Source organism: Saccopteryx leptura, chromosome 2, assembly GCF_036850995.1.
Source record: "Saccopteryx leptura isolate mSacLep1 chromosome 2, mSacLep1_pri_phased_curated, whole genome shotgun sequence".
Classification (NCBI taxonomy): domain Eukaryota; kingdom Metazoa; phylum Chordata; class Mammalia; order Chiroptera; family Emballonuridae; genus Saccopteryx; species Saccopteryx leptura.
The window spans coordinates 187,144,675-187,157,190 of NC_089504.1; the positions used below are offsets into that span (position 1 = coordinate 187,144,675).

Below are 12,516 nucleotides of genomic sequence, written 5' to 3' on the forward strand. Positions count from 1 at the left end.
ACCCAAGATTATCTTTTTTGGTTAAAATGGACTGTTCATAGAATCCTGAAAAATATCTTTCCCTTGTGAGCTATAAACTTAAGGCTACAAATTCTTTCTTTCTTAAGCAGGAACTAAGGTTCAAGAACCTGACTGGATTGAAGCATAAAGCAATAAATTGTGTTCGCTTAATTTGTCCTCTACTTTTTTTCCTACTTTTGTGTTTGCAATGTTAATAACAGGAGAAATTCAGTAAATGGTCACTGACTTAACTGGCTTGATGGCTAATGATCCTTGCCCTCTCAGGGCTTGGGCTGTGACCGTCTACCATGAGGCTGAGGTTGAGATAGGGAAAGGTAAGGGAAAAGAAGAGCTCATCTGGCCAACGCTTTAAGACAGGCAGATATTTTTACCTAAACTTCCTGGTACATGGACCTAAGAACTTGCTCCTGGACAAGGCCAAGTTCATGTATATGTGAACTGTGCAGCTAGCTACACAGAGCCCTTAACTGAGAAGACCTCCAGGCTTGGTTTAGTGCACTGCTGTCACCATCTTGAAATGCGCTTTTTTTTTTTGAGAGACAGAGACGAGAAAGAAGAAAGAGGGTAAAAAGCATCAACTCGTAGTTGCTTTCACTTTGGTTGTACATTGATTGCTTCTTGTATGTGCCTAGACTGAGGCTGTGCCAGTATCCCCTTGCCCAAGCCAGAAACCATAGGTTTTTCATGCCAGTGACATTTGGACTCGGGCTGGTGAGCTTTGGGATCATGTGGACGATCCCCACTCAAGCCAGTGACCCTGTGCTGATGAGCTTGCTCTCAGAGCCAGTGACCTCAGCATTCTGGATTGGTGCTTTATCTACTGTGCCACCACCAGCCAGGCACCATCCTGAAATTCTTAATGCTTTTTGAACAAGGGGTCCCACATTTAAACTTTTCTCTGGGCCCTTTAAATTATATAACTGGTTGTTTTCCTGGATTAGAGCTGACCAACACTCCCTGCTTTCCCTTGTTCTTCTCTCCCAGCCACAGTCCCCAATCCAGCCTTAGGACCATGCTCAAGGCTGGACTGTCCTGTGCCGTGTCCACTGGAGCAGGATGCTGGTGTTCACCCTGCAGTGAATCAAGTTTCATTGATCCTCCTGTGAATTTGATGGATTATCTGTCATCTCAGAGTGGTTTTTCTTGGTTTGATTTTTGAGAAATGCCAGGTAATTTCAACATTTATGCAAAGTGAGGATAATTAGGAAGAGAAATGTGTTACCAAGGAAAAAACCTGCACTGCCAATGCTTAATAAAAATTAACTTTCATTTGTAATGTTTGTACTCTTCTTGACAAAAAGCCATAAACAGGTGAAAAATCAATTTACATTTGGAGTTCACATTATAATTTAAAAAATCTTACTGAACACCTGAATACTTTGTTTTATGATGTCAGTTTCCTGAATGTGGTTTCTGTTTTTTATTGTAAGCCATATGGAGGACATTTATTCAATATGCTTATTAAACTTTTATATTTGTACCACTTGCATAAACCCCCTAAAAATTATGACGACGACACTCCTGTCTTTGGACAGTCATTTGTTTTCTTTCTTTCTTTCTTTTTCTTTGCCTCACAAAATTCTTCTGAAATGGCCATGTTTCTCATTTATCCAATTTAAAAATTGCACCTCACAATATGCCCTTCCCCTCCCCTACTTTAAAAGAAATGCTTTTAGTAAGCTGCACTTCATTGTGCTGATCTTCAATAACATGGAAACAGTCCTATGTATTACTACTCTGTGTTACTGAGAGCAACTGTGTATCATATGGCACTCTTACCTCTTTATGAGAACCCAGAGGAGACACTGCTTGTGGCTATCAATTAGAGCAGAGGAAGGGCTAGCTCATCTGAGGCTCTGCCTAAATATATAAAACTAAAATTGTGTCATAAGCCTCACTGGACTTGGCTGAGATGGGAAAAATTTTAGGCATCAAAACCTTTTTAGAAGGAGTCCTGCATATGATTGAAGGGAACACTTTGAGGAGCCACTTGTGGAGGTGTTAAGAATTTCAAGGAGCATGCTCAAGTAGCAATGTGCTTAATGAACTTCCCTCTAAGTCGCTTGCATGGATTTAACTGGAGAGTTTTTGTTTGCTGGCTGGGGCACAGAACTTTTGGTGTCAGAGACAAATTACCTGAGATGGTGGATAAGAAGCTGAATGCTGTCCGTCACCTTTCTTTTTTAACCCATTATTCATGTAGCTTCTCTATAAAAAATGTGGAAGAGACATTTTAAAAACTAGCAAACAGAAGGAATGCCAATACGTAGCTTTTACACAGACCTGTCTTGATCCAGCCCAAGTGTAAGTGCTCTGTATAGTTTAACTTCTGAGCAACTAGTTCATTTTTGTGTTTATGGTCTTTGGGAGCCGGAGCAGAGCTCAGAGCCATATAGTCTACCTTTCACAAGTGTGCAGGGTCCCCTCCTGGATCCATTTTATGGTCTAACCTTTATTTCCTTTAGCCTCATTTTTTCTACTAATTTTATCCTGCCAAATGGTATACATTTTTTCAGACTGCCTTCACTCCTTACCAATTTAACTTTTAAATTATTGTTTAGAAGTATTTTATATACACATTCTTCTCCCCTTCTTTCCTTTTCCTCTTCTAGAGTAACTTAATATGAGTAGTAACAGTTATTTCATATTCCAGATTAACAGCCTTTGTTTTAAGAGCTGGTCTCCACTGTTGTGATTCTACATAGACTGACAAATTAACCAAAGGGTTTATCTTTGATGAGAATTCATAATACATCTGGTTATGGGGGGAGGGGAAGGATGAAGTACTCAATTAATTTGCCAAATAATAAAGACCGTACTGTTATACAAATAAAGATATACATAGGTAAGTGGCAAAGGATGCTCACTGTACAGTATATGGAACTTAAAAACAGAGCAAACACAAGTGAATCCTACTGCACTTCATTAAAGCTATTACATATATATTTTATTAAAAGTAATTCAATATGTAATTAGTATTATTCATTCATTTATAATGTGATTAATACTTATTATTGGCCTAACCTCCTAACTGTATTTCCAAGGCATTTTCCACCAAGATGTCTTTTTTTTTGTATTTTTTCGAAGTTAGAAGCGGCAAGGCAGTCTCCCACATGCGTCCAACCGGGATCAACCCAGCATGCCCACCAGGGGGCGATACTCTGCACATCTGGGGCGTTGCTCCGTTGTGGCTGGAGCCATTCTAGAGCCTGAGGCCGAGGCCATCCTTAGAGCTTGGGGCCAACTTTGTTCCAACGGAGCCTTGGCTGCGGGTGGGGAAGAGAGAGATAGGATAGAAGAAGAGGAGGATGGGTGGAGAAGCAGATGGGCACTTCTGTGTGCCTTGACCAGGAATAGAACCAGGGACTTCCACACCCCGGGCCAACACTCGACTGCTGAGCCAACCAGCCAGGGCTGTCCACCAAGATGTCTTAAAGGTACTTTAAACTCAACATCTCCAAAACTGAACTCACATCTTTGGAAACCCATACTTGTTCCTCCTTGATAATTAGAATCACTGTCCAGATTACTCTCTCTTTTTAACCCCTGTCTTCAATCAGCCATCTAGTCTAGTCCCCTACTTAGAGTTGAAATCTCTCTTGAGTCCAAACTCTCCTCTCTGACACTAAAGTCATGTCAGATTTTATTATCTCTCCCCTTTACCTGAGGTCTCCTATGTGGTGTGTATGTACTCCAGGGTGTACACAAAACTATCTTTTAGGTAAGTGAAGAAAATATTAGAGCTTCTGTTTATATTTTTGTCTCTTCTTTTTAACATTACTGGCTTTTATAATGCATATATTGATAGTTATGTATGTAAATAATAGTCATGTATATGTAAGATTAGGTGCTCAAAAATTTTAATTTTTAAATTTTATTTAGAAAATTGACTTTAACAGAGTGACATTTATCAATAAGAATATATAGGTTTCAGATGAACATCTCTATAGCATTTGAACTGTTGATTATATCATATACCCATCACCCAAACTCAGATAATTTTCCATCACCTTATATTTGTCCCTCTTTATACTCTTCTCCCCATCCCTCCCCCTCCCCATTCACTCAAGTCCTGTTCCCCTTCCCCCACACTCCTTCCCCCTTGGTAACCACTTCACTTTTCTCGTTGCCCATAAGTCTCAGTTTTATATCCCACCTATGTGTGAAATCATATAGTTCTTAGCTTTTTCTGATATACTTATTTTACTCAGCATAATGTTCTCAAGGTCCATAATGTTGTAAATATTTCTAATAGGGCATGTGGTCAGATTGGTCTGGGGATGACCAACCTAAACTATAGCAGTTTGCCATCCTGCCTCTGGTCTAACTTCCCACCACTCTATTTTTCATCTATGCGTTAATATAAGTAAAGTGTTTAGAATAAACTAAGTACTATATTAATGTTAACTATTATTATCATAATTTTCATCCTAAACCCAAATTTAACTTTCTGCCACTTGAAGCCCCATTATCACACAATTGAATTTCTACTTAAAAGTCTTAAATAATTAAGTTGGTTCTCATGTGAAGATCCCAAGGTTAGCTCCCTGGCTCCTGGTCTGCTTTGTCAGTTCTGTGACCATAGGCTGACACTCTGGGCTCTGGCTGGTAGAGGATGATAATCACTGAGGTCTAACACCAGAACAAGGCGTGTTCACTGTGCTTCCAGACTCGCCCTTAATTGTTTCTTATAACAGACATTTCCCTAAATCACACAGCTGATCACTGCCGCTCCCTAGCATAAGCAAACTTATAGACATTAGAATACCTGTAAAATAAAATCCACATTCCCTTAGAGAATGAGAATAAAATAGGATGTGTGGAGTTTTGCCTTCTACTATATTTGCTGAGAAAAAGGAAGGAGAAAACAGCAGAGCATAAGGTTTCAGAGTCCAATGTCACAGATCGAAACCTGTCTTTATTATTTGAGATCATACTCCAACAAGTGTGATCTTGGGAAAATTGCTTCATGTCACCATGACTCAGTCTCTTGTCTGTAAAAGTGCACGATAATACCCACCTCAGAGGATTTGACGGTAACATGATGTTTGTGGGAAACAACAGGTTTTTAATAAATAACTGCACTTTTCATTTGTGATAGTCTGACACCTTTGAAAAGTCTTCCACAAATAGGATATTTAATACACTCTAGTTAGAGAAGAAGGCTTCGTGAAAGAAATGGCAACTAAGCTAAAAGCTGACATTAAATAGGAACGTTGCAGGCAGTGACAATAGGGTATGGTGTGGCGTGGCCGGACAGAGCTGGGAGGCAGAGATGAGCCTGGAGAGCTGGGACCAAGTGTGGGATGTGATAGCTTCTCTTCCTCCCTCATTTTTAAGTGAGAAAGAGAGAGAGGGACAGACAGGGACAGACAGACAGAAAGGGAGAGATGAGACCCATCAATTCATTGTTACGGCACCTTACTTGTTCATTGATTGCTTTTTCATGTGTCTTGACCAGGGGGCTCCAGGTGAGCCAGTGACCCCTTGTTCAAGCCAGCGACCTTGGCCTTCAAGTCAGAAACCTTTGAGCTCAAGCCAGCGACCATGGGCCATGTCTATGATCCCACACTCAAGCCAGCGACCCTGCACTCAAGTGGATGAGCTCATGCTCAAGCTGATGACCTTGGGTTTTCAAACCTGGGTCCTCAGCATCTCAGGCTGACACTCTATCCACTGTGCCACTGCTTGGTCAGGCAGAATAGCTTCTCTTTTTAAGAGTTTCAACCACCGCTCAGTTGCAAACAACTTTATTCCCATAAGATAAAACATGCAAAGACCACTCCATACAACACATTGAAAACTAAAGCAGCACCTTTATTTTATACATACAAATCGTATAAAATGTTTATTATGTAAGAGCTGTGTTTTGTTTACAATATATTATATTGCTTCAAACCAAAGCCAAAAGTTCATACATTATATTCCCTATTTTATTGTGTTTACAATATATTATATTGTTTAAATGCCACTACCATAGTGTTATTTCTTTTTTTTTTTTAATAGTGAATTCTCTGGCATCATGGTAAGGTCCAAATATATTGTGTTGAGAGTTTAAAAATAAGGGCAATTAAAAAATATGACAAATGTCTAAATACATGATGAGAAGCTTTAAAATGCTGTAACTTCAGCACGATTAACTGCTTCATCGAAACCCTTGTGATTTATGCTCATTTGTCCCCTTTACCTTTTCTGATGTTCCCCGAGCCCTTTGACACCATGAATGCATTGTGATTTTGGAAGTGACCTGCCAATTACACACTGAAAAGACAAAATTTTAACCTGATCAACTGCCATAATATAAAATCTGTCCCAAAGCACTGAAACAAGAAAATCTATACCATCACGCTACAGACGCACTTAGAAAACTTAAAAGGAAGAGTAAATATCAGCTCAGTGATTTATAATGAAGCTAATAAAATTCAGGCCAGTATTCTTAACTGTAATGAACATATTTGAACATTCAACACATGAAAGGTTAACAAAGGCTATGAACTTGGTGTAACTTAAAACGTTTCAGATGTCGGAGTTCACCAGATGTAATTGGATTCAGGTGGATCCTGCCGCTCCTCGGCCTTTTTAGGTGAAGGCGCAAGCTGCCTGAGCCGGGCGCCTGCTGGCCTTGGGGCATGCGTGAGGCTGGCTCCGTACCCTGCAAAATTATTCACAGCTTAAAAGAAAAACTATAAAACCAGGCTCTTCAAATTCATCATTAACCATTCATATAAAATCCATTTTCCCTTTTCAACCCAGAATAAGAGACCACAACAACCACAAAAAGCTACCTGAAGGCAGAGAAACAGTTACAGGTTCAAAATCCGTTAAAAGAAACCCATTTTACTAACTCCATAAAATCCAGCTTCTATGGAATGTCTGATTCACTATGAATTTTGGCCATGCACAAGCTCTTGATATAGTTTGGATGAATGTGACTAAATGGAAGAATATTCCTGTTACCACCCAAGGAACCATCTAAGGGCCAGTAAGGGTCTAGCACTAAGGTCTCGAATATAGAGATACTTTTGCAGAGGATTTGATCATTGATCCTTTTCACTGCATTGCAAAACTAGTATCAATTATATTGTTCAATATAACAACCTCCACTCTTCATAGAGACCATATGATCGGTGTGGCTATTGTACTTACACAAAATAGGAATTTTGTAAGAATTAAGGACTTCCATTGTGCGTATTAGAGAAAAGGTTATGATGTGAACGGACTCCTTGTCAATGGAGATTTGTGAGTTTATTCAAGATGGGCATCTATATCCAGCTCAGTTGCTGTTAAGTAGAGTGTAGCACGGACGTACACAATTTGAGACCTCCTTCCCTCCTACCTGTGATCTTCTGGAGGCTCTCAGAGCACAGACTCATTTATACTGATTTCCTCAAACGGATCCAAGACAACAATCATACTGTAAAAATCTGCTTCCAGTCCTGGCCGGTTGGCTCAGTGGTAGAGCGTCGGCCTGGCGTGCGGAAGTCCGGGTTCGATTCCCAGCCAGGGCACACAGGAGAGGCGCCCATCTGCTTCTCCACCCCTCCCCCTCTTCTTCCTCTCTGTCTCTCTCTTCCCCTCCCGCAGCCGAGGCTCCACTGGAGCAAAAGATGGCCCGGGCGCTGGGGATGGCTGCTTGTCCTCTGTCCCAGGCGCTAGAGTGGCTCTGGTCGCGACAGAGCGACGCCCCGGATGGGCAGAGCATCACCCCCTGGTGGGCGTGCCGGGTGGATCCCGGTGGGGCGCATGCGGGAGACTGTCTGACTGCCTCCCCGTTTCCAGCTTCAGAAAAATACAAAAAAAAAAAAATCTGCTTCCATCTTCTTCCTGTGCATTAGCGTCCAGTTCAGCATTTCATTTGTTCCTTGTGGTTTTTAAATGCAACCATGTCATTAAATAACTACTGAGAACAGAATACATACTTTGTGCTTGAATGTGTTCCTTTGAATTGTCAGTATGTAGGCTAGTAGTTCATGGGACAGCCAAAACATAAGCCAACATTGCGCTGGAGAAAATCCCTACCCTGCTGCTTGCCCCACCACCCATGAAGCCCAAACTTCCCTGCTGGTGAATGTGAGCCTAAGCAGAGGAGTCTGCCTCCAGTATTCTCCTCCCCACCGAGATGTCTGGGTGCCTGGGACCTCCCAACATGTCAACCACTGGGAATCTGTTCGTAGAAGAACTCCGTGCCTTAGAGCTTCCTTGTTACCTCCCTCTGGTCAAAATAAACCTCAATCTTCCAGCCTGATTCTCTTAGTGAATGTACACAATGCCTGGGTGGCATCTTCTGGAAAACACATTTGCATTTTAATCAAGCACCAGGGCATCTTCCCGACACACAATGCCTTAATCTGGAGGAGACACACTGACAACAGAGGTTTCAGCAGTGTGGTCTACAAGTGGGGATGCTATTTGGGGTTGGCAGACCTTTCAGAAGTGCTCATTTATGCTCCATAACTGTCCCTAACTTGCCTTCTCTTTGGGTGAGTGACCGGGAGTGTCAGCAAGAACAGTGCCCCTCATGCTATCTACCTCCCCCCACCCCCATCGCTCTCAGTGGTCACCAGGCTCCAGATATGAGCCCCAGAATATCTGTGGAATTGAATCCTGGGATGTATGGTCTGACCTCATCCCTAGGACTTCTGAAAAGGTACTTGGATTTTGAGACAAGCCTCAAAGTTTGTATTCAGGTGAGGGTAAAACAAAAGCTTTGGTCTACAGTACTCTTTTCCAAATAGCTCTCTCTAGGAATGGTGAGTTTTCTGCAGGTCTTTTAGTCCAAAACAGGTTTCCTGGTACGTATGTCCTAACAGGGATGCCATTCAACCATTACCACCTGGGTAAAGGAGCGATATTCCAGAGGAGCCACCATTGCTTGTTAAGCTGTGCCCACCTGAAGCCCATTTAATCTACCACCGAATCAATTCAGTGGGTGAAAAAGAATCAAATCAATGCTTTAGTGTAGCCTAAACCAGAGACCAATGACCTTCAAATAAACAAACAAATAAATATGTATACCTAATATAAATGTATTATATATACATAAGAATAATATAATGTGAGCATTTAAAAATATCCACAAAAATAAGAAATTTGAGATTGAGAAATATAAATGTAAATATTTATAGGTTACCCATATATTTATGCTAATATAAATCAAGTAATATAAAGCGTGTTTTTTAAACTAATATTTTTATTCAGCACCTCAGCTGATCATTTCTACATTCACTGGGCTACATGTATCACCCTTTGCAGATTCTTGAACTAGATATAAACATCTGATGTGTAAATAATGTATTCAATTGTATCCATTATTTTGGAGACATAACATGATAGACCAGAGATTTTCAACTGGTGTGCCACAAGAATTTTTAAAACATGCAATACCTGACTATTTAGTTAGGGGCACTGACCTACTTTCCTTTAGATCGGCAAATTAAAAAAAAAAAAAGACAATAACCAACATAACAATAGCTCTCTGGTGTGAGTGACTCAAAATTATACATGTTTTTTGTCAGCTTGGAAAAAAATATATTTCCTGGTGTGCTGCAGAATTTCAGTAATTAGTTTATGTGTGCCATGAGATGATAAATGTTGAGAATGGCTGTGGTAGACACAGCTGAGACTTCTGTTATTGTAGGCGTTGTATGACAGAAGTCTTCCTTTCCTCAGGCAGCGTAGATAGGGCCCATGCTTAGGAGACTGAGTTCTAGCTGCCAGTTGTACTGAAACTGCATTGTTTCTTTGGTTCACCTGCTAATCGACTGTCCTCCCACTAGCACCTGTGCTCCTTGGGCACAGCCTTTTTTGTCTGTTCACAGGTGTGTCCCAGGGTCCAGATCCATGCTTAGCACAGACAAGACATCAATCAAAATGACATGGTTGCATTTAGCAAGTTTCATTTTGTGTATAAAACAGTCTAGTGGTTTATTATCTCGATAATAATTTATAGCAATTTTGAAAAAAAAATGCAACATCATCATAGCATCTCTCCCATACTTCATAGTTCTTTCCCTCCAAAGACCTCGTTTAAAACACACCATACTAATACAATGTGAAGATTTTAAAGAGCAAAACTCATGTTTTATATGCTAGTTGAAAAATCTTGGGTAACAAAATCAGCGGCAAGTAGATACTACTTTCACCTTTGATTTATAATCTTCCTTTAACCTGTCATTTCTTTCATACTTAATAGACTGCATTATCCAATCAACCTGTTTTACTAAGTGAATCTAGAGAACACCTGTGGCGATATTTTACTGATGTGATATTTTATGATGATGCATTCTCTTTACACTCTAACGCTTGGACTCTGAAGTGTGGAGAGTTGTGGGCAGCAGAGGAAGTGCTGGGGAGAGGCGCAGAAGTTGCTTTTAATGGAAAGCAGGCTGAATTAGGAGTTGTCTCCTAGTCTTTGGAGCCAAGAAAGAGATGTGAAAGAGGCTGTGCTCCCACTCACTTTTATTGCAGTGTCTTCCATGCCAGCCTTCCTGACACTGGCATTTGTTGGGCTCATGGCAGGTTCCGTGTGTCCCGCAGCCAGGCTCGCAGACAGCTAGAATCAAAGGAGGTACAAAGAATGTTTCCTGAGATTTCATTTTTCAACAGAATCACACAGCTGTTTTCTTGCAATTCTTTAGAATGTGTTAGTTTTGGCTTCATCCCCTAATTGTCTTCCTTTCTAAGTCAATCTTCAGCTACAAGTTGGTTTGGGACTTACTAAAAAGTCCTAAGAGTGCTCTTAAACTACTATTATTTCCCTATGTATAAGATGCTCCCATGTATAAGAAGCACCTTAATTTTGGGGCCTGAAATTTGAAAAAAAAATGTATTACATAAAGTTATTAAGTTCAAGTTTTTTTTTTTTTTGTATTTTTCTGAAGCTGGAAATGGGGAGAGACAGTCAGACAGACTCCCGCATGCGCCCGACCAGGATCCACCCGGCACACCCACCAGGGGCGACGCTCTGCCCCTCCGGGGCATCGCTCTGCCGCAACCAGAGCCACTCTAGCGCCTGGGGCAGAGGCCAAGGAGCCATCCCCAGTGCCCGGGCCATTTTTGCTCCAATGGAGCCTTGGCTGCGGGAGGGGAAGAGACAGACAGAGAGGAAGGAGGGGGGGCTGGAGAAGCAAATGGGCGCTTCTCCTATGTGCCCTGGCCGGGAATCGAACCCGGGTCCCCCGCACGCCAGGCCGACGCTCTACCGCTGAGCCAACCGGCCAGGGCCAAGTTCAAGTTTTATTTACCATAAAATTCATACAACTCATCACTGTCAAAACTCCCATTCAGCCTGACCAGGCGGTGGCGCAGTGGATAGAGCATCAGACTGGGAAGCGGAGGACGCAGGTCTGGCATTCGAGACCCTGAGGTCACCAGCTTGAGCGCGGCTCATCTGGTTTGAGCAAAGCTCACCAGCTTGGACCCAAGGTTGCTGGCTCAAGCAAGGGGTTACTCGGTCTGCTGTAGCCCCACGGTCAAGGCACATATGAGAAAGCAATCAATGAACAATTAAGGTGTCGTAACGAAAAACTAATGATGGATGCTTCTCATCTCTCTCTCCAAAAAACCCCAAAAAACTCCCATCCATTAGCTTGTCCTCATCTGTGTCTGATGAAGAATCACTGTCTTCATATACTGCCTTGTCTTCAGTTACATCTATGGCATTTGAAATGCCACAACAACTGTGTAAGACACACCCAGTTATTAGACCTCAAATTTTTTGAAAAAAAGGTGTGTCTTATACATGGGGAAATACACTTGATGCGTCTCATTCATAAAAGACAATCATCAGGACTTTGAAACTGCTGCGCAATGGAAGTTTATTTCCCTTAAGAAAGCCCCTAAGGGTTAAAAGGTTCAGCTGGGTGTGTGACTGTCTAACTTTCTATACATGTGTGGATTTCACACAATGTCTTTGGTCTACCGAAAGTAAACATATAAGTCAGTGAAGCAAGGTTAGTTGTGATGCCTAGGTAACACACAGTAGGCACAGAAGTTACGTAGTATGAGACTATGGCTACTTTCATCGTTCCATGCCCAGACTGACTGTACGGGTTACTTACGCTTTGAACAGAGGTCCCCTTGGTAACCTTTGGAGCACTTACATTTGCTTTTACCAATGCATTTACCTCCATTTCGACAAGGTTGCGGGCATTTACCTGAAATAGAAAAGAATGCAAATAAGTGAGGGACTCAGTGCTGTGTTCAAAGGTAATTACATTTTTCAAAGAAATTGCAAGGCTTGGGGAGGATAAGCTATTTGGCAGTTATTTCCACTTTTTTCAGATCTTATCTGGCTTTGATTCTGTTTGAATTTCATTTTTGGAACAAACAGGCTAGTACTTTTACTTATAGTTTTTAATATATACCTTCTACAATAAATGTGTTGCCCAAATGCTATATTTACAGTACGTTTCTATGAACAGAATCATATTTTAACTGATTCCTAAGCACTTTTAACTTAAGATATACTAAAAGCTAAGTTAAGATGACCCTGTC

General features: G+C 41.3%; 1 protein-coding gene across 1 annotated transcript in view; it reads right to left on the reverse strand.

The window, feature by feature from the left end:
- Positions 1-5,989: 5,989 nt before the first annotated feature.
- Positions 5,990-12,516, reverse strand: part of WIF1 (WNT inhibitory factor 1) — a 107,359-nt gene continuing 100,832 nt past the window's right edge. Inside the window, exons 8-10 of the mRNA XM_066369842.1 lie at positions 12,081-12,176; positions 10,478-10,573; positions 5,990-6,673 (exon numbers count right to left, since the gene is read on the reverse strand). Coding sequence (XP_066225939.1) covers positions 6,552-6,673; positions 10,478-10,573; positions 12,081-12,176 — 314 coding nt within the window. The 3' untranslated portion in view covers positions 5,990-6,551. The remainder of the gene's footprint in view (positions 6,674-10,477; positions 10,574-12,080; positions 12,177-12,516) is intronic.